We start from the raw sequence: 25,328 nt of genomic DNA on the forward strand, positions 1-25,328 counted from the left end.
CAGAGCTTCTCCATGAACATCCAATAGGTGGCATTAATGAAGAAGAAAAATATTTGTGACTTCACATAGACCAATGATCTGATTGCTGATCTGATATGGATGTAGCAATTAATTTTTCATGCACTTGGTACTCAAGAAAATAACATAAAACCTTTGAAAATACAGCATTCACATTGTCATTAGCTCATAGTATCAGATAAGGAGAAAACCATGCTCATGTACTACCTACCTCTAGAATTTTCCATGTACATATCAGTATCCTAACACCTACAGATTTCCTATAATACTGCTATCAGCACCTCCCACCTACAAAACATACTGCATATGTACTGAGTTTCCTGAAATTTCGTCACCACATATAATGTTCTAAATTTTACTTTTTCACAAGTTCAATGTACACACAGAAGAAAACATCAAGCAATGTTTATTGTGCAATTCCAGTAGTTATTTGTGGAATCTTGGTTTAGAGTCAGGTTCCATAGCTACTCTATCTGCTTAGTTTAAACAAAAAGCAACAACCTAATTATTTACCTGTAAATTTCATGATATTTCTTCAAACTTTAAAACATTAAAAGGATTGATGATTCATGTTATAATTTAAAAAATATTTGAAAACTACATTTTATATATCATTTCTTTTATAAAATAATCAAAATAATTTGATTATCTGGAAGAAAATTACTGAAATAGAGCCCTTTCAATATATCTACAACCTCTGTAAAACTCCAAACCAAGAGCAGAATAGATGATGAAATAAGGATTTCTCAGCACAGAGAGTATCTGAACTTTAAAGTGAAAAAACGACTGGTGTTTTTTTATGTTTCCTATGAACTCAGAGCTTATAGGTGGAATTAGGACTCGGATCTCTGGGATGATTTTACATGGCTTTCACTTTGATTTGTTTCATTTTCATTTGCTTCTTCTCCAATTTCTTCTGTTCACGCCTCAATGCAGCTTCCTAAGACAGGAAGGAGAGAAAGAAAGAACCCAAACTTAGTTCTAAGCACATTAAAAAAAAAAACAAAAGCAAAACCTTAGGCCTGTAGCACAAATAACATTCTAGAAGAGAGTTAACTCTTGATAGTATAACAAATTGTTTCAAAGAGTGATTTGTAAATTCCTGGTCTGGGAACTATTGACTGTGTTAGGTTCCCCCACAAATAATAGAGAACTACCCACCAATACTGCAGTAAGTGAGAATGTTTATTAATTCATAGGTGTCCTATCATCTAAATAGTTGAAAAACTGAAATATCAATATTAATGCCACTTTAATGGAAACACATTCTGAGTTTGGGTTCACAAAGGAGGAAAGAACTCCCCCTCCCCTGCTCTGCCTACTGTGAGGGCCTAGTAGCAAACAGCTACAGCATATATGTCAAAAGCTATATTATTCTGGGACATTTATATAAAGTAGTCAGATATTCTCCCAACATCCTCTTCCCACACTTTCAATCTCTCTCTCCACCACCATCCAATCTTTCCCCAGCATTATCCATCCCTACTTTTCATATTACGTATTATACCCACATGTACATCTGCATCTCCCAAGATACTAGAATATAGAATCATGATTTAAAAACATATTTATGTTAATATATTTAAGTGACATCTTATGCCAAGACCATGTGAAAAATGCTCACCTTCAATAATTAAAAAATTGTAAAGCAAGAAACCATTTCCTATCAGATTTACAACTTCAAACAACTGATGTTTTTTCATAAAAGATGTTAGTGAAGAGATTTCATACAATGTTAAAAGTGTAAATAGATACAACTTCTTATAAGCAATATCCATTAAAAGTATTTTTCATAAACAGGTGTATACATGCATACCTATATATTTATATATTTTTTATTTTCTGAAACAATCTTAGAAGAAATATATATTCACGTGTATGTACATATATACAGATATCTCCCAGGACTCTTTTCCTTAAGAAATAAAAAAGCTCATATGTGGGAAGATATTACCTTCTTGAAAGACTTGTATTTATAAGCTGATTTACTTAAGAAAAGATAATATATACACTTAGCATATGAATGGATATATAAACAAAGGGAAAACTATATAAACAGTGTTATCTTTAATAGTGTTTATAGTGATTACCTTTAGGGATAGGGGGTGTTTGAGGGATTATTATATTATTTTTATGTGGTAATTTTAACTTCTATGTATATTTTTCTCATTAAATATATAAGAAAACAAAACAAACAAAAAGCATCCTGGCAGTGGCAGGGAGGTCTAGCTCATTTCTATGAATGAGCCATTCAAGTCAGAAATTGGCCACAGTGGCACATTCTTTTTTTTGGTACTGAGGATTGAGCACACAAGCCACATCCCTACCCCTTTTTTATATTTTATTTAGAAACAGGATCTCACTGAGTTGCTTAGGGCCTTGCTAAGTTGCTGAGGCTGGCTTTGAACTCACGATCTTCCTGCCTCAGCTTCCCTAGCTGCTGGGATTACAGGCATGCTCCACTGTGACTGGCCAGTGGGCACATGCTTCTTTTTTAAAAAATTTTTTTTTAGTTGTCAATGGACCTTTATTTTATTTATTTACATGTGGTGCTAAGACTCAAACCCAATGCCTCACACATGCTAGGCAAGTGCTCTACCACTGAGCCCCAGCACCAGCACATGCTTTTAATCCAGTTACTTAGGAGGCTGAGGCAGGAGAAAAGCATGTTCAAGGTTATCCTTGCCAAGTTCAAGGCTAGCCTCAGCAACTCAATGAGACCCTATCTCAAAATAAAACATTATAAAGGGTGTCGTAGCTTAATGGAAAAGCACCCCTGGGTTAAATCCCCAGTATTGCTAAACATATGAATAAGTAAGTCAGTCAGAAATTGATTATGAACTGGGCAGGGTGGTGCACACCTGTAATCCTAGCAGCTGGGGAGGTTGAGATAGGAGAATCCAGAGTTCAAAGCCAGCCTCAGCAAAAGCAAAGCACTAAGCAACTCAGTGAGACCCTGTCTTTAAATAAAATACAAAATAGAGTTGAGGATGTGGCTCAGTGGTTGAGTGCCCCTGAGTTCAATCTCTGGTACCTCCTTCCACCCAAAAAAGAAAAAGAAATCGATTATAACTTTTTATCTCAAATGTAGCTTCTATTCCATTTAGTTCATTAGATCTTCTCATAAGGTTTCCAGACCAGACATTATAAAGCAGTGGTTCTAGGGCTGGGGTTGTGGCTCAGTGGTAGAACACTTGCCTAGCATGTGTAAGACACTGGGTTCGATTCTCAGCACCACATACCAATAAATAAGTAAAATTTAAAAATTCATCAACAACTAATAAAAATATTTAAAGAAAAATAAAATAAAGCAGTGGTTCTAAAAAAAAAAAAAACCCAAATGGTTTACATTCACAAGAAGCTTACAATCTAACTCAAGTTCTGGGTCTCCTTTTTCCTTTAACCCACTTTAGATTCGAATCTTAGAAAGAACAGAACTTCCTTTTTCATATAAAAATGAAAGGCATTACCTCTTAATGATTCCTATATATATATTTTTATGTGTATACATTGAAGAGTCATTTCATTTATAAAGAAGACTGCATAAACATAGCTAAATTTTTAGGGGGAAATGCCCATCAGCTAACCCAAACCAAACCAAATGAAGCATGATGAAATCCAGGCACAGTGGCTTATGCCTGTAATCCCAGTGGTTTGGGAGGCCAAGGCAGGAGGATTGCAAGTTCAAAGCCAGCCTCAGCACTTAGCAAACTAAGCAATTTAGTGGGACCCTGTCTCAAAATTCTAAAAGGCTGAAAATGTGGTTCAGTGATTAAGTGCCCCTGGGTTTGATCCCCAGTACCAAAAAGAAAAGAAAAAAAAAAAAAAGAAAAAGAAACACAATGAGAGAGATGCAGGCAGAGTTATATCCTGGGCACTTCAGTTATCCTTGCCAAGTTAACACCTCACTGGCAACTGCAGTGCACACAGAAGCTCACATTTTTTTGGGCAACATGTGCCTTTTGCTCTGAAAGATTTTCTTCAATCTTCAAGATTATTCTCATTTAAATTCACAATTTCCAGAACTTTGTTCTCTTCTTTTTTAACCAGATGTATAAGTTTTAGTGCTGGATTAGGGCATCTTATTTCATAAAATTATCAGAATATGCTTATATTTAAATAACACACTAGAGCCTAAGAAGCTTACATTTGAGATAATAACTTGAAAAATACACACAAAAGTATTAGAATTCTCTGATTCTATGATTAAATCTTAAACTTTATATAGCAACTTCATTTAGTGCTATTAATAATCCTAATTTCTGGGGCTGGGGTTGTGACTCAGTGGTAGAGTGCTTGCCCAAAATGTGTGAAGCACTGAGTTCGAGTATCAGTACCGCATATAAATAAATGAATAAAATAAAGGTCCATCAACATCTAAAAAAAATTTAAAAACAACCATGAAAAAAACAAAACTTTTAGCTTGTATACATTCCAATATAGGATTACATGAACAGCCAGTGTGGTACAAACAGGAATCCTTATAATAAAAATCTTAGTATTGCCCCAGTGATAAGGTAAGTCTGTCTTACCTCCAGTCTGCGTTGTTTCTCAGGATCTTCTTCGTTCATGATGCGCTCCTTCTCTGCTCTTTTCTTTTCTTCACGCCGGGACTGTGCAGCTTCCTGTCTCTGTACGTGTGTTAGTTTCAAGAAGTTCTCTTCTACTCGTGCACGGTTCTTATCTGCTTTTTGTTTGCCCTTTCCCAAAAAGACAAAGTCTTTCATAAGAAATCCATCTCTATGCCGCAAAAGTAAAATTTCACTCAGAATTCTTGCATTAAACTATTTCCATCTGGCACTTTCAAATCATCTAGCAAAAATTCAATCATTGATAGCTGCTCCCTCTAGAGTCCTACCCAGAAAACAAACAAACAAACAATAATTAAAGGTATCAGTTTGTAATAAAGGCTTTGTGTCTTACTTCTCTGTTGAGTCGAAACTTTTTGGCTTTATCAATAGAATAAATCACCATGTTCATCAAGGGTAGCAAAGCCTCCATATCCTTTGGGTAAGTGTTACCTGATCCAGGCACTGGAAAACAAAGTCAATTTTCTATTGAGTTAATGGCAGCATTAATACCTGAGTCACCAAAAAAAAAATTTTTAATGTTAATAGACTCCTTTCTCCAAGTTTTCTAGCAGAAAATTAAAATAAATCAATCAAATCAGGCATAAGGTTATTAGTTTTAATGTAATTTTACATCTATCAGTTGCAAAAGAACTATATCTCCTTAAGGTCATCTCATAGAAAACCAAGACAGGACCCAAAACACTTACCATTAAATGTAAACAATAGTGTCCTCTTAGTGTCAGGCAGCTTTAAAGGCTGACCTTCCCTGTCATAAAAGAAAAGTCTTTTAAGACACAACATAAGAAAGACATTTTCCATGTTCACAAGTCATCTGATTCATTTAGACAGATACCTGCAAATAATCAGCACAGTAAGTGCCTTGGCATCCCCAAGTCAAATATAATCTCTGGGCCTTAAGGAGACTTAAGGTCATCTGGTCTACTTGGCTATCTGATGAATGCATTCCCAAGTGACCTTTATCTTTCAATTTGAATACTTCCAGTGGTGATGTCCCCTGCAGGCAGGATATATTCCATCTCATCTGGGAAGTCAGAAATGAATCTACATTTAAGTATGAGGTCCATATTTTATATGACACTCGTAGTTTTGTGGGTTTTTTTTTTTTTCAGTATTGAGGATTAAACCCAAAGACACTTTACCACTCTGCTAAATCCCCAGTCTTTAAAAAAAAAAAAAAAATAAAATAAAATAATTTGGAGACAGGGTCTTGCTAAATTGTCAAAGGTGGCCTGGAATTTGTGATCCTTTGGCCTCAGCCTCCCAAGTACCTGGTATTACAGGTTTGTGCCACCCTGCCTGTCTTATTTATTTTGATGAATTATATTTTATTTCCAACTTCTATGCTATCTTCCCACAATAAAGCATCTTACTTGAGTTAGCCTCTGAAGAAATTTAGAGATAATCTACTATAACATATAATTGGCCCTCCATATCTACGGGTTCTATAAAATATTTGGGAAAAGAATCTCATCTGTAATAAACATGTATTGTGCAAACTTTGTCATCATTCCCAAAGCAACAGCTATTTACATAGCATTTACACTGTAATAGGTATTATTAAGCAATCTACAGTTTAAAGTACATGGGAGGATATGCATAGGTTATATGCAAAGAGTACAGCATTTTTATGTAAGGAACTTGAGCATCCTTCAATTTTGGTATCTGAGGGGAGTCCTGGAATCAATCCCCTGTGGATTTGGAGGGAAGACTATATAATTTAGTTCTGTCCTTGAAGATTCATTCATAGTCTTTGACTGCCAATCATCCCCCCTTTCTACAATTCAAAATGCTTGATAAATATTCTAATGTGATATTTTGTCCCTGGTGTTGCAAGGCAAGGATGATACAATACCATCTAGAGGGATATGATCTGAATAATCCCACTTACAACTAAAATCCAGAATGAGTTTTTTGTTGTTATTGTTTAGATGCTGGGGAGTAAACCCAGGGCCCCCAGATACCTTTATTTATTTACTTGGTACTGATGATTGAACTTAGTGGTATTTTATCACTGAGCTACAACCTCAGTCCTTTTGATCTTTTGGGAGAGGGTCTTCCTAAATTACTGAGGCTGGCCTCAAACTTGTGATCCTCCTGCCTCAGCCTCCCCAGTCACTGGGATGATAGCCTTGTAATTGTACTCAACTCCATAGCCCATCAGAGTAGTGTGCAACTGAAAATTTAGATTGGAACCAGTTCTACATGACAAGGAAACTTAAGGATGCCCTCCTGAGACAGACTGTAAATTTAAGAATGAATCCAAGCCCTGAATATGTACACCTGGACAATATTACTATAAAGCTAAAAACCTGATTGGGAATAACTGATAATATGCTCGGAGAAGATATAATAATCACCTGTTTAAAGAAGGAAGCCAGAAAAGGCTATAAATGACAAAATACACAATTACATAGATTTGTAATCAAACAAAAGTCAAACATCATAGACAGATTAATATCATAAAATTTGGGGAAAAAAATGCTGGGTGTGGTGGTGCTACTTGGGAAGATGAGGAAAGAGGACTGCGAGTTGGGGCCAGCCTGGGCAATTTAGCAAGACCCTGCAGGGTCTTGATGAGTTGCTTAGGGCCTCACTTAGTTGCTGAAGCTGGTTTTGAACTCAAAATCCTCCTGCATCAGCCTCCTGAGCCACTAGAATAACAGGTATGTGCCACCGTGCCTGGCTCAAGGGATTCTTTATAAACATGTCACCTTGAATTTACATTTGGAACTGTCCCTGAGTTATTCCATAATTTAATGTAAGTAAGATATACTGTTACCATAACACAACCAAAAGAAAGAAATGGTTCTCTGAACACCCTCTTCTCCTATTCTGCTAATTGAAGATCAAAATTATAGACCAAATGGCATGGTGAAAAGAATTGAAGTTGTGTTCCTTCTTCAAAAAACCTGAACGTCATTAGCAATCCCAGAAACAATTTGCTATTCATTCAGAGAACTTCTTGACTAATCAAACAGTACTTCTGACAAGTTGAATTATTGCTTAAATATGGTATTTCGGAATTGATGTGAGAAAAGAATACATAATTAATGCATTAACATTAAGGATTCATACAGGGTGACTTTTAGGAAAAGCCTTCTCAATGCCAGGTCTGGCAAATATAAGTCTTTTTTACATTTACCTTTGTATCCATCATTCCCTCTGTGACTTCTCCCATCTCCGACAGGATGGCCAAAGAGTCTGGCAGTCCATACTTCGCTCCAGACTTAGGTTTATCACTACAAAACTCACTCTGGAGGAAGAAAATTTTGAAAATAAGATAGGACATTTGATTATGCACAAAGATTTCCCCCTCAAAAAAGCATCTGTATTAACATATTTCAAAACTTAACAACATTTGAGTAAGGTAATTGTCTGTGCAATGAAAATCTATTTAATAAAGAAGCAGTTTCTATACATATTTCAGTTGGAAAAACTTGACGTACCAGATCCTGCATCTCTTTCTGCAGTCGCACTAAAGCTTTCCGTGTGCCAACAGCAAACACATAGGTATCCATGTCTTCATCATTCATAGTTACTTTTATTTGCTTTTAAAAGAAAACAACAAAGCTTACTATTGGGTTCTATGGTAGATAGATTTCTAAATGGTCCCTAAGAACTCCCTTGAGTGAGATTTGCAAGTATGATGTGTCATCACTCCCATAATTATGTTGTTATAAGGCAAAAGGTCCTTAATTGATTGATTTTGAATTAACCAAAAGGGACATTATCTTGGGTATACCCACTAAGCATGCAAATCCTTAAAAAGGATGAGACTCTATGAGAAGAAAAGAATCAAGGAGTGAAAGGGCTTAAATAAAGATGAGTGATAAAGAACTGAGGGTGGCCTCTAGGAGCCAGTTGGTAAGTAGAAAGAAAATAGAGATCTACAACTACAAGAAACTGAACTATGCCAACAACCTGAATGATCTTGAGAAAGTGAGGCCCAAGAAGGAAACTTTAATCTTGCTGATACCTTAATTTCAGCCTGCAAAGACCTGAGCAGAGAACCCATGCTTGGACTACTTATTTTCACAAACTGTGAGATAACAAATGGGTGTTATTTTAAGCTGCCAAATTTGTGTTAATTTGTTCTGCAGCAATAGAATACTAATAGATTCATATAGGAATACTCAAGTCCAAAATTCAGCATTAACAAGATCCTAATTGAAGCTGGGTGCGGTGGCACACACCTAAAATCCCAAAGGCTCAGGAGGCTGAAGCAGGAGGATCGTGAGTTCAAAGGCAGCCTCAGCAAAAAGTGAGGTGCTAATCAACTCAAGTGAGACCCTATCTCTAAATAAAATACAAATAGGGCTGGGGTTGTGGCTCAGTGGTGAGTGCCCCTGAGTTCAATCCCTGGTACCCACCCATGCAAAAAGATCCTAATTGGAAATGTGCTATAATAAGAAATACATTTGGTTTTTGTCCCAGGTTTCAGGCACCAAGCTCCTAAAACCTTTAGAATCACATGAATGATTGGAGTATCTTTTGTTATTGAGAAAAGAAATGCAATGACTTTGGTTGGCTCCTAGATGGCATCAGAAATAGGGCTAGTCATCATAATAATCAAGGGCTTAGCGGGTGTGATCTTTCAGCCCTATTCAAGATATCTGGGAAAGAAAGGAAAAATGGAAATTGAGTTCTACAAAGACTCCAGAACAGGAATGGGGATTTAGCTCAGTGAACAGCACTTGTCCAACATGCTCAAGGTCCTGGGTTCAATCTCTAGTACCACAAACAACAACAAAAAAATCCTGAATAAGATACAGAGGGCTTCCAAGTTAGTGAACTCATCAACCTGTTGGAAGAGTAAAATGCTCAGAAAGGTCATGCTCCATGTATACCCCTCTCCTATGTACCACCCTTTATTTCTCTTTTATTTGGCTATTCCCGAGTTATATCCTTAAAAATAAGCCAGTAAATGTAAGTAAAATGTTTTCCTGAGTTCTGTGAGATAATCTAACAAATTAATGAACCTGGCCAGAGGTTGTAGAAATGTCCAGTTTATATTTTGATCAGTCAGAACTGTACATGGCAATATGGATGGCCTGGGATCTGCAATTCCCTCTGAAACAGGAATAGTCTTGTGGGATTGGACCCTTCAGCCTGTGGGATCTAAGCTAACTCCAGGCAGATAGTATCAGAATTGAATAGAATTGTTAGCACTCAATTGGTGTCCAGAGAATCAAAGAACTGTTGGTGTTGGAAAATACCCCCAAAGCAAGTAAACAACTATTAATATTTTGCATTGGGCCAAAATTAAAAGCCTAAAGAGTCTGATATGACAAAACATGGCCCTACTTGTCATCTTATTTATATTTTTAAATGTTTGAGTCAAATAATTATCAGTTTTTCCAATAATATGGAAAAAAGAAATGTTACTATTGGGTAAGATCTGGCAAAATAGCAGCCGTAAAAGAAAAATTTTCTGCTCTTTCAACATTGACAGAAAATTATACAAAGTCAACACTTTAAACAGAATCCTATAAGAAAAAAAAAAACTAAATGTAAAGAATCATGGGTGTGGGCTCAATGGGCTCAATCATGGGGGTTATGGCTCAATGGTAGAACACTTGCCTTGTACATGTGAGGCACTGGGTTTGATCCTCAGCACCACATAAAAAATAAATAAGCGGGGCTGGGATTGTGGCTCGGTGGTAGAGTGCTTGACTAGCATGTATGTGACACTGGGTTCGATCCTCAGAACCACATACTTGTAAAATAAAGATATGGTGTCCACCTAAAACTAAGAAATAAAATAAATATTTAAAAAATAAATAAGCAAAATAAAGTTATTGTGTTCATCCACAACTAAAAAATACTAAAAAAAAAAAGAATCATGAGTTTATTAAGGTAATTTCTCTTTGAGAGGTAGGGGAAAAGGAGGGAGGAAAGGAGAGAAAAAAGGATGACTGGCCCAGAGGAAAAAGAGTAAATACACTCCAGGAAAGAAATGACATGATTCAAACACTAAAGAATAATTTCTATGAAAGATGGCTGGGGAGGTTACAGCAAATTTTCTTCTTCTTTTTTTATTTTTTTGAGTAGTGGAGATTGATATGACAAAACATGGCCCTACTTGTCATCTTATTTATATAAGGGCATTTAATCACTGAGCCATATCCTCAGCCCTTGTTTATATTTTAGAGACAGAGTCTTGCTGAGTTGCTTAGCGCCTCACTAAATTGCTGAGGCTGGCTCTGAACTTGAGATCCTCCTACCTCAGCCTCTCAAGTTGCTGGGATTACATGCATGGGATACTGTGCCCAGCTTCTTCATTTTTAACTAATGTTTGGTGGGAAAAGAGATGACAGGAACATTAACTGATGAGGCTCTAAACTTTAGTGGATTAAGTCATCAATGGCGACATTAAAAAAAATTAAAAGATGTAGATTTACAACTAAAATTGAAATCTTTAAAATAATGAGTTTCAAGGAGAGGCATGGTGGTGCATTCCTGTAATCCCAGCAGCTTGGGAGGCTGAGGCAGGAGGACTGCAATTGAAAGCCAGCCTCAGCAACTTAGTGGGGATGTAAGTAACTCAGCAAGACCCTGTCTCTAAATAAAATATAAAAAGGGCTGGGGATTGTGGCTCAGTGGTTAAGCACCCCTGGGTTTAATCCCCAGTACCAAAAAAGAGGGGGGAAAAGAAAGAGATGAGCCAGATGCAGTGACATGTCAGTAACCCTAGCTATGCAGGAGGCTGAGACAAGAAGGATCACAAAATTGAGGCCAGCCTAGACAACTTAGCAAGACTTTGGCTCAAAATATAAACAGAAGGACTGGGGTGTAGCTCAGAGACCTCTGGGTTCAATCCCCAGTATTGTCCCCACCTCCAAAAAAAAAAAAAACCAAGAAAGAAAAGAGAGATGAACAGGGGAGCAGGAAGTAATTATAAATTACTTATTAAAGTAATTTAGAAAGGACACCATCATTTAGCCCATTCCCTACACTTTGGAGAATATGTTTTACAAGATCCTGGATATATGGTTATCCAATCTCTATGTGAAAACTTGCCATGCCAGAGACTTAGCACCTTATCAGGGAGCCCATCCTACCTATAGACAACTGATCATTCCAATTTTTTTTTTTTCTTTTTGAGTGTGCACCCAAGTGATTGGGAAAGAAATAGTGTTTCAATGACAGGAATAGAAAAGTTCAGAGTAGAAGTAGTTTGGGTGTAGGGCTGAGGTTGTGGTTCAGTGGTAGAGTGCTCGCCTAGCATGCATGAGGCACTGGGTTCCAACCTCAGCACCACATAAAAGCAAAATAATATGTCCACCTAAAATAATAATATAATCATAATATATAATAATAATATAATAATCCAATAACATTTGAAAGTACTAAATTTATAAAACTAATACAACACTTACTTAACACTACTTTGTACTTTGACATACACTTATATATCTCTTATTTTATTAATTCATATAAAAGAAGAAATTGTCCTTTTCTTGTTTTTTTTTTATTGTTGTTTTTCAGTACTAAGGATAGAATCCAGGATGCTCTACTATGGAGCCACATCCCCAGTCCTTTTTATTTTTCGTTTTGAGATCCTTGCCTAGGCTGGCTTTGAACTTGCAACCCTCCTGTCTCAGCCTCCAGAGATGCTAGGATTACAGGTGGGTGCCACCATGCCCAGCTATTCTGTATATTTTAGTTTCTTGTACCAGTGGGAACCAACACAATTATTTACTGAAAGAATTAAGGAAGGAGGAATATAGCATTTCTAATAAAGGATACATTGGCAGATTAACAAGTTAATTTAATAAAGGAAAGAAGGTATGCCCAATAATAAAGTTCTTAAATCATGGTTTGAGCTCCTTCAACCAAAATTAATTATCTGAAGCAAAAAAATTTGAGAAGAAACCCAGCTTTTTGCCAAAAACAAAGACATACATAAGAAGCAGAAGTAGATATGAAGGCAAACTATTTGTGACAATTCTTCTTCCCTCTATCAAGGCTAATTTAGCTGATCTCTGTGGTGGTAGAGTATTTCTCCTTCCCTCCAAAAAGCACATTAAGGCCTCCAGATAATTGTACACTGAGTGAAAGAAGATCTGCTTAAATAGAAAAGGATCATTTTTTTTTGGAAAGGGATATAAGTTGCCAGAAATTCCAATAACAATCAGGTAGAAATGGAATAAGGTCAAAGAAGTAACAAATTCAATCTGTAACCAGCATGTGTAATACATACCACTTGATCACTCATTGGCCTCATCATTCGTGCCAGGACATTCAGTAAGTCTTGTCTCTTAAGGAACTAAAAAAATAAGGAGTTAATATAGTTTTAACTTCTACTTACTATAAAGAAAGGGACTTTGAGAGAAAATCACTTGCTTTATCAAATATCCTCTATAACATGCTTGTCAGTTAGCAGAATAGTTGAACCTTATTTTAAACCAAACATGAAGAGATGAGACATTGAATTTAGAACATTAGGAACCACATTTAGAAAAAAGGGATGATATACATTGGACCAAAAGTTACTTACCCTCAGCTGGATAAGCATTCCCTCACAGCACACTCTACCAGAACACCACAAGTTATAGATATGCTCATTCTCCTGGTTCAACTTTCCCGTGCTTGTAACTTCTTTGTTAGTTCCATCATCTCCTAGGGGTAAAACCACTTAATGTGATTCACTGAAAATTTGGGGCCTAATTATCACACCCTTCCTCTATCCTGACTCCAACATGATCATAGCTTTAAGGTAACAATAATTTGTTATCTTATAGAATCTCTTTTGGAGAGAGATTTATATAGATTGGCACTGTTCCTTTTACTACTACTTATTTTTTTAAATATTTATTTTTTAGTTTAAGGTGGACACAATATCTTTATTTTTTATTTTTATGTGGTGTTGAGGATCGAACCCATGCCAGGTGAGCACACTACCGCTTGAGCCACATCCCCAGCCCACTACTACTTATTTTTTTCTAGTTTGTTTAATGTTCCATTTTCACACTTTAATAGATTTGATGTATTTCTTTCTTTCTTTCTTTTCTTTTTTAGAGAGAGAGAGAGAGAGAAATTTTTAACATTTATGTTTTAGTTTTCGGCGGACACAACATCTTTGTTTGTATGTGGTGCTGAGGGTCGAACCCGGGCCGCACGCACGCCAGGCGAGTGCACTACCACTTGAGCCACATCCCCAGCCCAGATTTGATGTATTTCTTATACTTCTTTACTCATTAGTTAATCTAGTTCTTGAGGGTTACTGAGTCATCTTGATGAACCAACCATCCTTTTTAAAAGAACTGTTGACAAATCCTAGATATTCTTTAAGAGTTTCATTAACCTCAGTTATCTCTCCTGACAGAGGAAAAAAAAATTCACTAGCTTTCACACTTTCCAAAGCACCAAACTTTTCCGTTTTTTGTACCAACTTTAGACAGACTATAGTAAAAATATCTCCCACTGAGAGGCAGAGCAGAGGGATGGTTAAGGGGAAGTAATGCAGAATGAATTCTTAAAAAAATCATGTTATATATGCAAATATAAATATACCACAGGGAATTTTACCTTTATGCATAAGTAAAAAGAACCAAAGAACCAATCAAATACAAATAAACAGAGGAGCGAAAGAAGTCTAATAAAGGAAGAAAAAAAGGGGTGAATGATCATAACCTGAAATCGAATTCAATGCATGTATGAGTTTGTTAGTATGAACCCAAATACTATGTATAATTATAAAGCTATAATAATAACAATAATAATAATAATAATAAAATAATTTCCCAAAGTTTCCTGCACAAAGTTGATTCCTACCCACTGTTTCAATACTATTTTCTGTTGTCATCCTTTCATGTTTCTCTGTGAATTTATGCATGGAGAACAGAGCAGATGGCATTTGCCCTCAGATACCAGCATGTAGTAGGCATGAAAGCTGTGGGAAGGCTCCTCATCATTCAGTGGGACTTGTATGCTATGTGGCCATCCAGACTGGAAGAAACAGGGGCTGCTTTTCACTTTTAAAATGTTTGTCTCCATGAAAAACAACAGACTCTAGTAACCACATGAAAATGGAGCAAGAGGGAGGGCAATGAGTCAAAAAACTGCTTATATTTTTCAATGTCCTGGTCAAAAAGTACTCTGAAAAACCACTGCATAGAGGTGAAAGTATCATAGAGAGCATGGACTTTGGCAATTTAATAGTTCAGCCATGTTTTAATATTTCTGCTCTCCAGTTAACTTCTAAGGAAAACAAAAATTATACCCAATTGATGGTGTTGTTACAAAGAGCAAATAAGAAACAATGTATGCAAAGTACCTAGCACAATATATAAATAGTCTGCTAAAGAATAGAGTTGATGGATCCCTATTTACTATTTTTAAAAATATTTTTTAGCTGTAGATGGACACAATATATTCTATTTATTTACTTTTATGTGGTGCTAAGGCTGGAACCCAGTGCCTCACACGTGCTAGGCAAGCACTCTACCACTGAGCTACAACCCCAGCCCCCCTTTTTACTATTAAAGTGGAATAAAGTGATACCGGGGTGCGGTGGAGCATACCTGTTATCCTACTACTTGGGAGGCTGAGGAAAGAGGATTGCAAGTTTGAGGCCAGCCTGGACAACTCAGTGAGATCCTGTCTCACAATAAAAAAATGTTGGGAGTGTCACTCAGAAGTACTTTCCTAACATGTGTGAAGCCCAGGAATTAATTCCCAGTATAGCAACCACCCCCCACAACAACAAAAAAAGTGTTAAAATGACAAGTAGAGGTTCATGTGAGGGGAGTCCACCCCACTTCTTATACTGCACAGTTACAGATATTCCTCCAAGTACTTCAGTGTATATCTCATCAGAAGATTCAGTACCTTAGAACTGGAGAGAAATTTAAGGGGCTTCCAACTTCTTTTCTTTTCTTCCTCCTCTTTCTTCCTTTTTTTTGGTAGTACAGTACTGGAGATTGAGTCTAGGTCCTTGAGCATACTAGGCAAGTGCTCTACCACTGAGCTACATTCTTAGACCTTTTTAAAAAAGACCCTAGGTTTCATTAAGTCACCCAGTCTGGCCTCAAACTTGTGATCCCCTGCCAGAGCCTCAAAAGTGGCTGGGATTACAGAAATGTGTCACTGTGCCCAGCAGGACTTCCAATTTCTAAAGGTGAATTGAAAGCATTTATCGAGTTACTTATAATGTCAAAATTTCATAGTTTCAACCAGAAGTTTATCAACTTTTTTGGGGTGTGGGGAGGATACCAGGGATTGAACTCAGAGGCACTCAACCCCTGAGCCACAGTCCCAGCCATATTTTGTATTTTATTTGGAGGCAGGGTCTCACTGAGTTGCTTAAGGCTTCCCATTGCTGAGGCTGGGTTTGAACTCATGATCCCCCTGCCTTAGCCTCTTGAGCCACTGGGATTACAGGGGTGTACCATCATGCCTAGTGCAATTATACTATTGTTTGATAAAAGATAAAGAAATTATTACATAAATGCAATATACTCAGTACATTAAACTAAAAAAAAAATATGTATCCTCTTCAAGCAGTACATGAAAGCAACTGGACGCTTATACTTAGAAAAAAATGCACGAAGGTAAGTTACTAGGGAACAAAACTGAACAAATTACATTACTCTATTATGTTCATGTACAAATATGTAACAAAGAATCTGAGAATTACATATAATTATAATGGACCAATTAAAAAAAAATGTGTGACAAGAAAATGCATCCTCTTTAGCATTTACTGAAAGCAGTTAGATGCTTATGCTGAAGGGAATAAACACTTCTTACCAGACTATTTTCAAGCAGGGAGCTGGACATATATTGGCCTAACTTACCCACTAAGGTAAAGTTGCTCTCCAAAAGCTCTCTATGAGTGTTAAACCAGGCCTGTGCTAGGCGACTGTTTTTATTCTTTCCAATAATGTAGTTCATGATATAGGCGAGCAGACCAGTCACCATCAAAATTTCTAGATAATAACTCTCCCAACTGTTCTGGAGGTGTGCAGGTACCTAAAGAATCAAAATTATTCCATTTAATATTAGATAAGGCTGAATGATAAGAGTCTAATAATGGTATGAAAAATGAGAAAACCCATAAGTAGAAATAAATCTCTTATATAACTGTCACTGAATATGATTATACATCGTGAAATAAGCCTATTTTGGTTTTTTAACTTAGTTTTGTAAAAGATTCTTTAAGGAAATGTTAAAGAGAATCAGATGAGATGAAAAGCTGGCAAATTCTTTGTATTAACTTGGTTCTGAGTCCCACCCCAAAATATATCCAGTGTATGGTATACCTGTTTATTTATTTCTTTTTTAGTGTGTGCTGGGGTTTGAACCCAGAAACACTTAACCACTGAGCCACATCCCGAACCCTTCTTATATTTTACTTAGAGACAGGATCTCACTGAGTTACCTAGGGCCTTGCAAAGACACTGAAGCTGGCTTTGAAATTGTGATACTCCAGTCTCAGCCTCTAGAGCTACTGGGATTACAGGCATGCACCACCATGCCTATTTATTTATTTATTTATTTATTTTTATTCTAATTAGTTATACATTATTTATTTCTTGATAATAAAACCAGGAGAACTAGAATAAAATAGCCGTTCTTTTTCCAGATATGATCCTTTTTTTTTTTTTGGATTGGTGGTGCTGCTGCGGATCGAGCCCAGGGTCTTTGCATGCTTAACTGGTGCACTACCACAGATTTCTAGGTATAGATGTTTATCAGAATAACTGATGTTAAGCTATTTCTCAATTTCCACTATAACATCAACACCAGCCATATGTCACTAATTATATTTCTGGGATTAATGACATCAAGATGTTTTGTTGGTTAATTTAGAATTCAGAACCCTGTATACCTACGTCAACAATTGTTATTGGGTCTTTATTTTTGCTAGAAGTAGTATCTGGTTTGTCTTCATAACCTTCAAATTCTTCGTCATCATAAGGTTCATTCTCCGTATCTCCCTCCTACAAAAATGAGGCACAATCTGTTTTTCTCTACAAATGTCACCAGCAATAGTGTCTCATTTTTTTTTTTCTTTTTTAAAGAGAGAGTGAGAGAGAGGTTGAGAGAGAGAGAATTTCAACATTTATTTTTTAGTATTTGGCGGACACAACATCTTTGTATGTGGTGCTGAGAATCGAACCTGGGCCGCACGCATGCCAGGCAAGCACGCTACCGTTTGAGCCACATCCCCAGCCCAATAGTGTCTCATTTTGCAGGCAACGTTTGTAAAGGAAAAGAGAACTTGTTAACAGAAAGCCCAGAACAGAGATATTAGATGTTTTTAGCAAAATATCAAAGTGTTCAAACTTTCAGTCCTAAAATAAATAAGTTCTGGAGACTTAATGTACAATATAGCATGGTAATAATTAGTAGAATATTATATATACTTAAAATTTGCTATGAGAACAGATGGTAAGTATTTTCATTACACATACAAATAAAGAAAACTATGTGAGGTAACAATATGTTAACTAGTTTGTGATGATCACTTCACAATGTATACACATATCAAAACACCATGTTGTACAATTTAAATATACGTAATCTTCATTTGTCACTAAACCTCAATAAAGCTGAGACAAAAACCCAAAAACACAAAAATGATGACTCCCCATACTTTAGAACCCAAAGTTCTAAACCTAAATGATGACAATCCTCACCCATACACAATATCTATTCTCTAGCCCCTTCCCTAGCCAGGATTCCCATAGAGGAGGAAAACACAATTTACCATATTTTTTAATGTAAAAGGTGGAAACATCACAAATTGTTTTTCAGTAGGGAAAACTCTTATCTACTGAAGAAAAATGAAGATTCCAGAGAGTAAAGGTCTCCCTAGATCTGTGTCTTATTTCTAATATTTGAGAAGTGCTAGTTATAAAATTTCCCATCCTCCAAATTGGGGGAAAAAAAAAACAATGAAAGAAAACCCCACCTGGGTATCTGCATCTTCAAAATCTCCTTCTTGGTTTTCATCTTGCCCTTCCAATTCCACAGTTGTCTCATCTTCGTCGTCTTCAGTAGTTATTACCCGTTGAGGAGATTCGGTAACAGAATCTTCTAGGACATCTTCAAATTCAGCAAAGTCATTATCATCATACTCTACTATGTCCTCCTCATCCTCAAAATCATCAAACTTGGCTTCAGAGACACTCCCGAACACCAAAACAATAACAAAGAAAGCACAGAAAGCTTTCATTGCACCTTAAAAATAAGATTAAAAAACAAAACAAAGAGCCTTGAAATGAACTCTATTCTACAAATAACAGATTTTGTAAATAGTGAAAATAAAAATTTAAATTTAAAATAAAAAACCTCTCCTGCTTTTCTCTTACTCCATACTCTCTGATTTCAAAAACATTATACAAAAAAAAAAAAAAAAGTCAGGTCAAGAGGCTTAGATCTAGTTTAGACCTTGTTACTAGTCATCTGTAAAATCTTGGACAAATCATGTAATTTCTTTAGGGTGGGGGTCTCTGAAAATTTTTTTCCATTTAAACTGAGTGTTCCATAAAGGAAATTTTTTTCTTTTTTTCAACATACACTTGAGGGCTTATACAAAGCTTTCTAAAGGCAATGAAAAGGACATATCATGAAAGAATAAGATACAACTATTTACCTATTAGTGATAACAAAAATAATCTGTAAACAAGCTATGCAAGGATGGGGATATCACTCAGTACATGTCAAAGGCCTTGGGCTTGATTCCCAGCACTGCACAAACACACAAAAACGCCATTTGCCCTTAGATCAATTTTTTATATGTGCCTGCACATGTTATAAGAGTATTCACTTAAAACATTAAGTGCTGGGCTGGGGATATGGCTCAAGTGGTAGCGCGCTCGCCTGGCATGCGTGCGGCCCGGGTTCGATCCTCAGCACCACATACAAACAAAGATGTTGTGTCCACCGAAAACTAAAAAAAATAAATATTTAAAAAAAAAAAAAAAAATAAAAAATAAAACATTAAGTGCTAGGTACTGTCCTAAAAGCTTTATGAAAAGCAACTGATTTAATCCACAAAAAGCAAATGTTTTAATCCTCATAACAATCCTCTAAGGAAAGCATAATTACCCAAATCCCCATTTCACAGATAAGGAAAATGAGGCAGAGATGTTAAATAATACAACTACCACATGACACAGACATGTGGATTTGATTCCAGAGTTTTGACTTCAGAATATGTGCTGAGCCATTCTCAAGTTACTTCTCAAATGTAAGCTGGCAGCTGTGGCTTTATATTACTTAGAGTAGTAATTTACTAACAAACTGTTTCTAGTGTATATGGTAGAATGCAACATTACCAGCATTTTATAGCTTTCAGAAAAGAATAGTAAGTATTCTAACATTTGAACAAGTTTGTGAACTAACAAAAATAATGAAAAAATATCTGTGACAAACAAAAAATCTTATATGAAAATATGAAAAACAATGCAATCATTTTATCTAACAGTTAAGGCATTTATGCTGCAATGGAAGTAGCTAAGGGGGCTTGGGATGTAGCTCAGCGGTAGAGTGCTTGTCTAGTATGTGTGAGGCCCTGGGTTCGATTCTCAGACCACATAAAGGTAAATAGATAAAATAAAGGTAGTGAGTCCATCTATAACTTAAAAAAATATATTTAAAACAAACAAACAGGTCGTCTTCTCTGGTCTCAGTCTCTGCTGTGTTCGCCCACTCTCTCTGGGCCTTGGGAAGCCTAAACTCCGAATAGGCCTTACTGCTTTCCGCCCAGCCGTAGCTTCGTCTTAGACTTCACCACCATGTTCGAGGAGCACCTGGTCCAGGGGTCCATCCTGAAGAAGGTGCTGGAAGCCCTCAAGGACCTCATCAACCAGGCCTGCTGGGACATCAGCTCTGGTGGTGTAAACCTTCACAGTATGGACTCGTCCCATCTCCTTGGTGCAGCTCACCCTGTGCTCCGAGGGCTTCGACACATACCTCTGTGATCGCAACCTGGCCATGGGTGAACCTCACCAGCATGTCCAAAATACTAAAGTGTGCTGGCAATGAAGACATTATTACATTAAGGGCTGAAGATAATGCGGATACATTGGCGCTAGTATTTGAAGCACCGAATCAAGAGAAAGTTTCAGACTATGAAATGAAGTTTTTTTTTTTTTTAAATATTTATTTTTTAGTTTTTCGGCGGACACAACATCTTTGTTTGTATGTGGTGCTGAGGATCGAACCCGGGCCGCACGCATGCCAGGCAAGTGCGCTACCGCTTGAGCCACATCCCTAGCCCCATGAAATGAAGTTAATGTTGAACAATTTTGGAATTCCAGAACAAGAGTACAGTTGTGTAGTAAAGATGCCTTCCGGTGAATTTGCACATATATGCCGAGACCTCAGTCATACTGGAGATGCTGTTGTAATATCCTATGCAAAAGATGGAGTGAAATTTTCTGCAAGTGGAGAACTTGGAAATGGAAACATTAAGTTGTCTCAAACAAATAATGTTGATCAAGAAAAGGAAGCTGTTATCATAGAGATGAATGAGCCAGTTCAGCTAACTTTTGCACTGAGGTACCTGAACTTCTTTACAAAAGCCACTCCACTCTCTCCTACAGTAACACTCAGTATGTCTGCAGATGTACCCCTTGTTGTAGAGTATAAAATTGCTGACATGGGACATTTAAAGTATTATTTGGCTCCCAAGATCGAGGATGAAGAAGGATCTTAGGCATTCTTAAAATCTGAGGAAATAAAACTAAGCTCTTTGAGAACTGCTTCTAAAAGACTGAAAGTCTTTTCTGTCACCAAATTTGTAACTGAGTACATATATAGATAATGTTTTCTGTAAATAACCTAATTTTCCCTTTCCTTCCTCTACAGCTTAAGAATAAAATCCAAAATCAAATCTGGTTTTGTTAACCTAAAAATACTTCTTTCTGCCTTACTTAGAAATACTTCTGGTGATTTTTATAACAAAAGGGTCTTGACTTTAAATGCAGTTTTAAGAATTGTTTTTCAATTTAAATAAAGTTATCTGAATTTCAAATGTCAAAAAAATATATAAAAATAAAACAAACAAACAAACAAACAAAAAACATTTAGGGGCCAAAAGTTGTGGCAGACACCTGTATCCCAGCAGCTCAGGAAGCTGAGGCAGAAGAATCCCAAGTTCAAGGCCAACCTAAGCAATTAAGTGAGGCCCTAAGCAACTAAACAAGACCCTGTCTCAAAATAAAAAATAAATAAGGCTGAGGATGTAACTCAGTGGTTGAGTGCCCCGGGTTCAATCTGTACAAGTACAAAAACAAAAACAAAACAAAAAACAACCACCACCACCAACAACAAAAAAAAAACCAAAACCCCAACCATCTAGGTTTATTTTAAAAGTCCTGCCCTCTTATCTAAACAGGAGACTTACATCATCTGCTATCTAAAAGGCATGTCCATTTTCATGCTCTACAATCCCCCCGCTACCCCATACTATACTTGGTAACTATTTTAGGCTTGTGGAGCAGACACTGTTGGGTACCCTTTAAAAATAACTCTTTAAAAATGTAAGACATTCTTAGTTCAAAGGCCACCTCTAAGGCTTTGTTTGCTGACCCCTGCTCTATGGTCATCTTAAACTCAGCAGGTATCTGAATTTTCCTGTTTTTATAATATCAATCTCATTTTTTCCAGTCTTGTTTTTAAAAATGAGATATATAATTTCTCATTTCTTCTGCATTTGAAATTTAATCAGTCATCAAACCCCCATGTATTCTTTGATTCTGTAAGCCACCATGATCCAAATTATCACCACCTGCTAAGAAACCACAGCATTATCCTAAACTGAATTCTTTCCTACTCCCTATTTCTCTTTCCTTAAAACCACTGTCATCTTTCTAATACAACTTTGGTTACATAAGTCATCAAAGGCCAACCAACTCCTGCAAAACAATATAAAAATTCTTCTGGCTTTCACTGTTTTCTATAATATGATCCTACTATATCAACTATACCTTCACTAAGTATACCACCATGCCACTAAGCATATGATCATGCCAAGATAAGTAAAATGTAATTCCTGACATAAATTTGCTCAGGTATTTAGCTTAAAGAATATGTATTACAGTATTACTTATGACAGTACAAGTTTTGAAACTATTTGGTTAAATTATGGATGTATCCAAACAAACTTACTTTTGCCCATTAAAATCTGTTACAAAGAAGTTAGAAACCATGTTGTTTTAGGAGCACATGGACATAAAGGAAAAGGTTTAAAAGTACATATATCTACATAGAACAGTAGTTAGTGTGTATGGTATGTTTATTGATATTATCTTTCTTTTTCTTTTTCTAACTTTCCTATGATATATGCTTGTAATTAAAAGAAATAATTCTTTGTAAATAAAAGTATATTTTCTGCATTAGGGAAAGAAGACAAGGAACAGCTATGACACAAAGGCCTGAAATAACACATTTCACTTTTCTGAGCATTGGGTTTGCAGACTTAACTTGCTGAAAAGGACAGCAGTGGCCAGATATGATCTTTATATGACACACCAAGAACTTTGGATAACTAGAAACAACTAAAGGATTTTAAATAGGAAAACTATACAGATTTGCAACCTAATCTTCATAGTTTATAGGCAGCATGAATCTTAGAAGGGTACTTGACACAGGAAACTCAGAACTGGCTGAGATAATTAAACAGTATTTAACTGGAAGTGGCAGAAATGAAAAATAAAAATTGATTTGACAGATACTAAGAATTATATTTGGCAACATAAAGTAACCAGATGCTGGGAACATGGGGAAGAAAGATCTGCAATGATTCCAAGTTTTGTTTAAATAAAAGTGAATAGCTGGACAAAGCCATCCTTCATTGAGATAAAAAGAACAATGAAGGAGAAAAATAATGAGGAAAAAGGTAATAAATTCAATCTAGTACTTATTTAAAAAGAAAGTAAATGGAAATATAAGAGTTCAGGATACAGACTTGAGCTTGAAAGAGACACACTATGGGAATGCACAGATCACCAGAAAGTATTGAGCTGAGTTGGTGAGGGGTTCAAGAGAGAAATCACCCAAAGAAAATCTGGAAACAAATCATAATAGCCAAGAGGTGGGCTTATATCTCCTGTAGTATCTACCACAGAGAAGGCACTCAACAAGTATTTGTTCCTTCATTATTAATTACCTTTTTAAGAGTTAAAAAGTATTTTAGGGCACACCTTTTCAGATCAAACAGATGCTGTCAACTTGACTAATAGACTGCAAATCGAAATGGTCATTTTAGACTGAATTTTAACTTGGAACTTTTAAGAATACACACACAGAAGCATTTTTTTTTTTTTTTAAAGAGAGAGTGGGAGAGAGAGAGAGAATTTTTTAATATTTATTTTTTAGTTCTCGGCAGACACAACATCTTTGTATGCGGTGCTGAGGATCGAACCCGGGCCGCACGCAAGCCAGGCGAGCGCGCTACCGCTTGAGCCACATCCCCAGCCCCACAGAAGCATTTTTAAGATAACTCAGCATGTGACAGGGCTCCTTCAAGGTTATTTAGGTTAATATTATACAAGCCATTTGTGTATTGGCTTTTCCTCTCATAAGTCTCTGCTGCACCTGTCAACCCATTTCTCAAATGCACAATTCCGTGCCAGGTCACCCAGTCTCTAGGACTCCTGAAGCTAGGGAACACTGAACCAAGGCAGGGCACAAGCACTAACAAGTCTGGTTTGATTATTATCTATAAACTCACTGGGTAGTCTCTCAGTGACGGACTCTGGACTTAAAAACGAAAGAGTAAGTAAAGCAACCATTCTTTGCTGTTATTTTAGAAGAGGCCTCTGACATTAGTCCTCTGTCTCCTTAAAAGTTTGGTTAAAACCCCGTTTTATGTTAACAATCTTCAGAGAAGGCTGACTACAGAAAGTAGTTGCATCTATCAAACCACCCTTGTTTAGTCTCTCTCCACCATGGAGAATCCATTCATCCCAATGTTTATGCTCCATTTTTCCTGCCTCACGTTGTAAATTTCCTCTAACTTTGTCCTTTAGGTTGGCATTTGCTCAGAGCTTTGTGAAGATTCCAAAACACACTAAAATTACCCCAGTCCCCAAAAGACCAATAGAAAATGAGCCAGAAGAGTGAACAAAGATTTAATATTTAATATAGCATATATACGTATGCATGTATGTGTGTGTGTGTGTGTGTATATATTCTTAAAAAAAGGGTATATAAGAAGTCGCGGGGATGGATGCATGTCACCATTGGCAGGGCAGAAGGGCTGGTTAGGTGAAAAACAGGACCGAATTATAGGCCACGCAACTCAGTCGCCGCTCGGCCTGACCCAGCCCCACCGACTAAGGCATCACGGCCCGCTACCTACCTGTTCCCGAGCTTAAAGCCCGCCGGGCGCTCCTGCGGCCTTGCTTCTCAGCCTGGCTACCACCTTTATCGTCGCCGAGGTTTACTGGCGGCTATGCCAGTAAGACAAGGCAGAAGCAGGTAGCTCAGTCACACCGCCCCTCTTTTCACGTAATCTCTGCCGTCCGTTACGTAGAATGCGTGTGGTTCATCCGCGCCTGCGCTGGGCGTGGGGGGCGTAACGCGAACTCAGTTACAGCACCAGACCTACCCCTCCACCGCCCAGAAGAAGCGAGATGGGACTTCTGGGAAGGTTACATAATCCCCGCCCGTGGGCCGTAAGTGCCCTCGCCGAAGCCGGCGTTTTCTATTAGGGTCCAGTTGGGTTGACGTCACTCCGAACTGGTGCTCCGGAAGCTA

The 25,328-nt window shown here is 37.0% G+C and overlaps 1 protein-coding gene and 1 pseudogene across 1 annotated transcript; one reads left to right on the top strand and one right to left on the bottom strand.

Moving 5' to 3' along the window:
- Window positions 1–407: 407 nt before the first annotated feature.
- Ccdc47 (coiled-coil domain containing 47) lies at window positions 408–25,255 on the bottom strand. The gene is made up of 13 exons (XM_048798199.1): window positions 24,931–25,255; window positions 18,532–18,800; window positions 17,450–17,557; window positions 16,412–16,586; window positions 13,111–13,232; window positions 12,814–12,879; window positions 8,057–8,158; window positions 7,753–7,863; window positions 6,752–6,783; window positions 5,297–5,355; window positions 4,942–5,051; window positions 4,551–4,718; window positions 408–958 (listed from the first exon to the last, which is right to left on the bottom strand). The coding sequence occupies exons 2-13, from the start codon at window positions 18,793–18,795 to the stop codon at window positions 878–880; spliced, it is 1,398 nt and encodes a 465-aa protein (XP_048654156.1). The 5' UTR covers window positions 18,796–18,800; window positions 24,931–25,255; the 3' UTR covers window positions 408–877.
- LOC107158332 lies at window positions 20,345–21,600 on the top strand (annotated as a pseudogene).
- Window positions 25,256–25,328: the final 73 nt, after the last annotated feature.

The sequence above is a fragment of the Marmota marmota genome, unplaced genomic scaffold (genome assembly GCF_001458135.2).
Source record: "Marmota marmota marmota unplaced genomic scaffold, marMar, whole genome shotgun sequence".
NCBI lineage: Eukaryota > Metazoa > Chordata > Mammalia > Rodentia > Sciuridae > Marmota > Marmota marmota.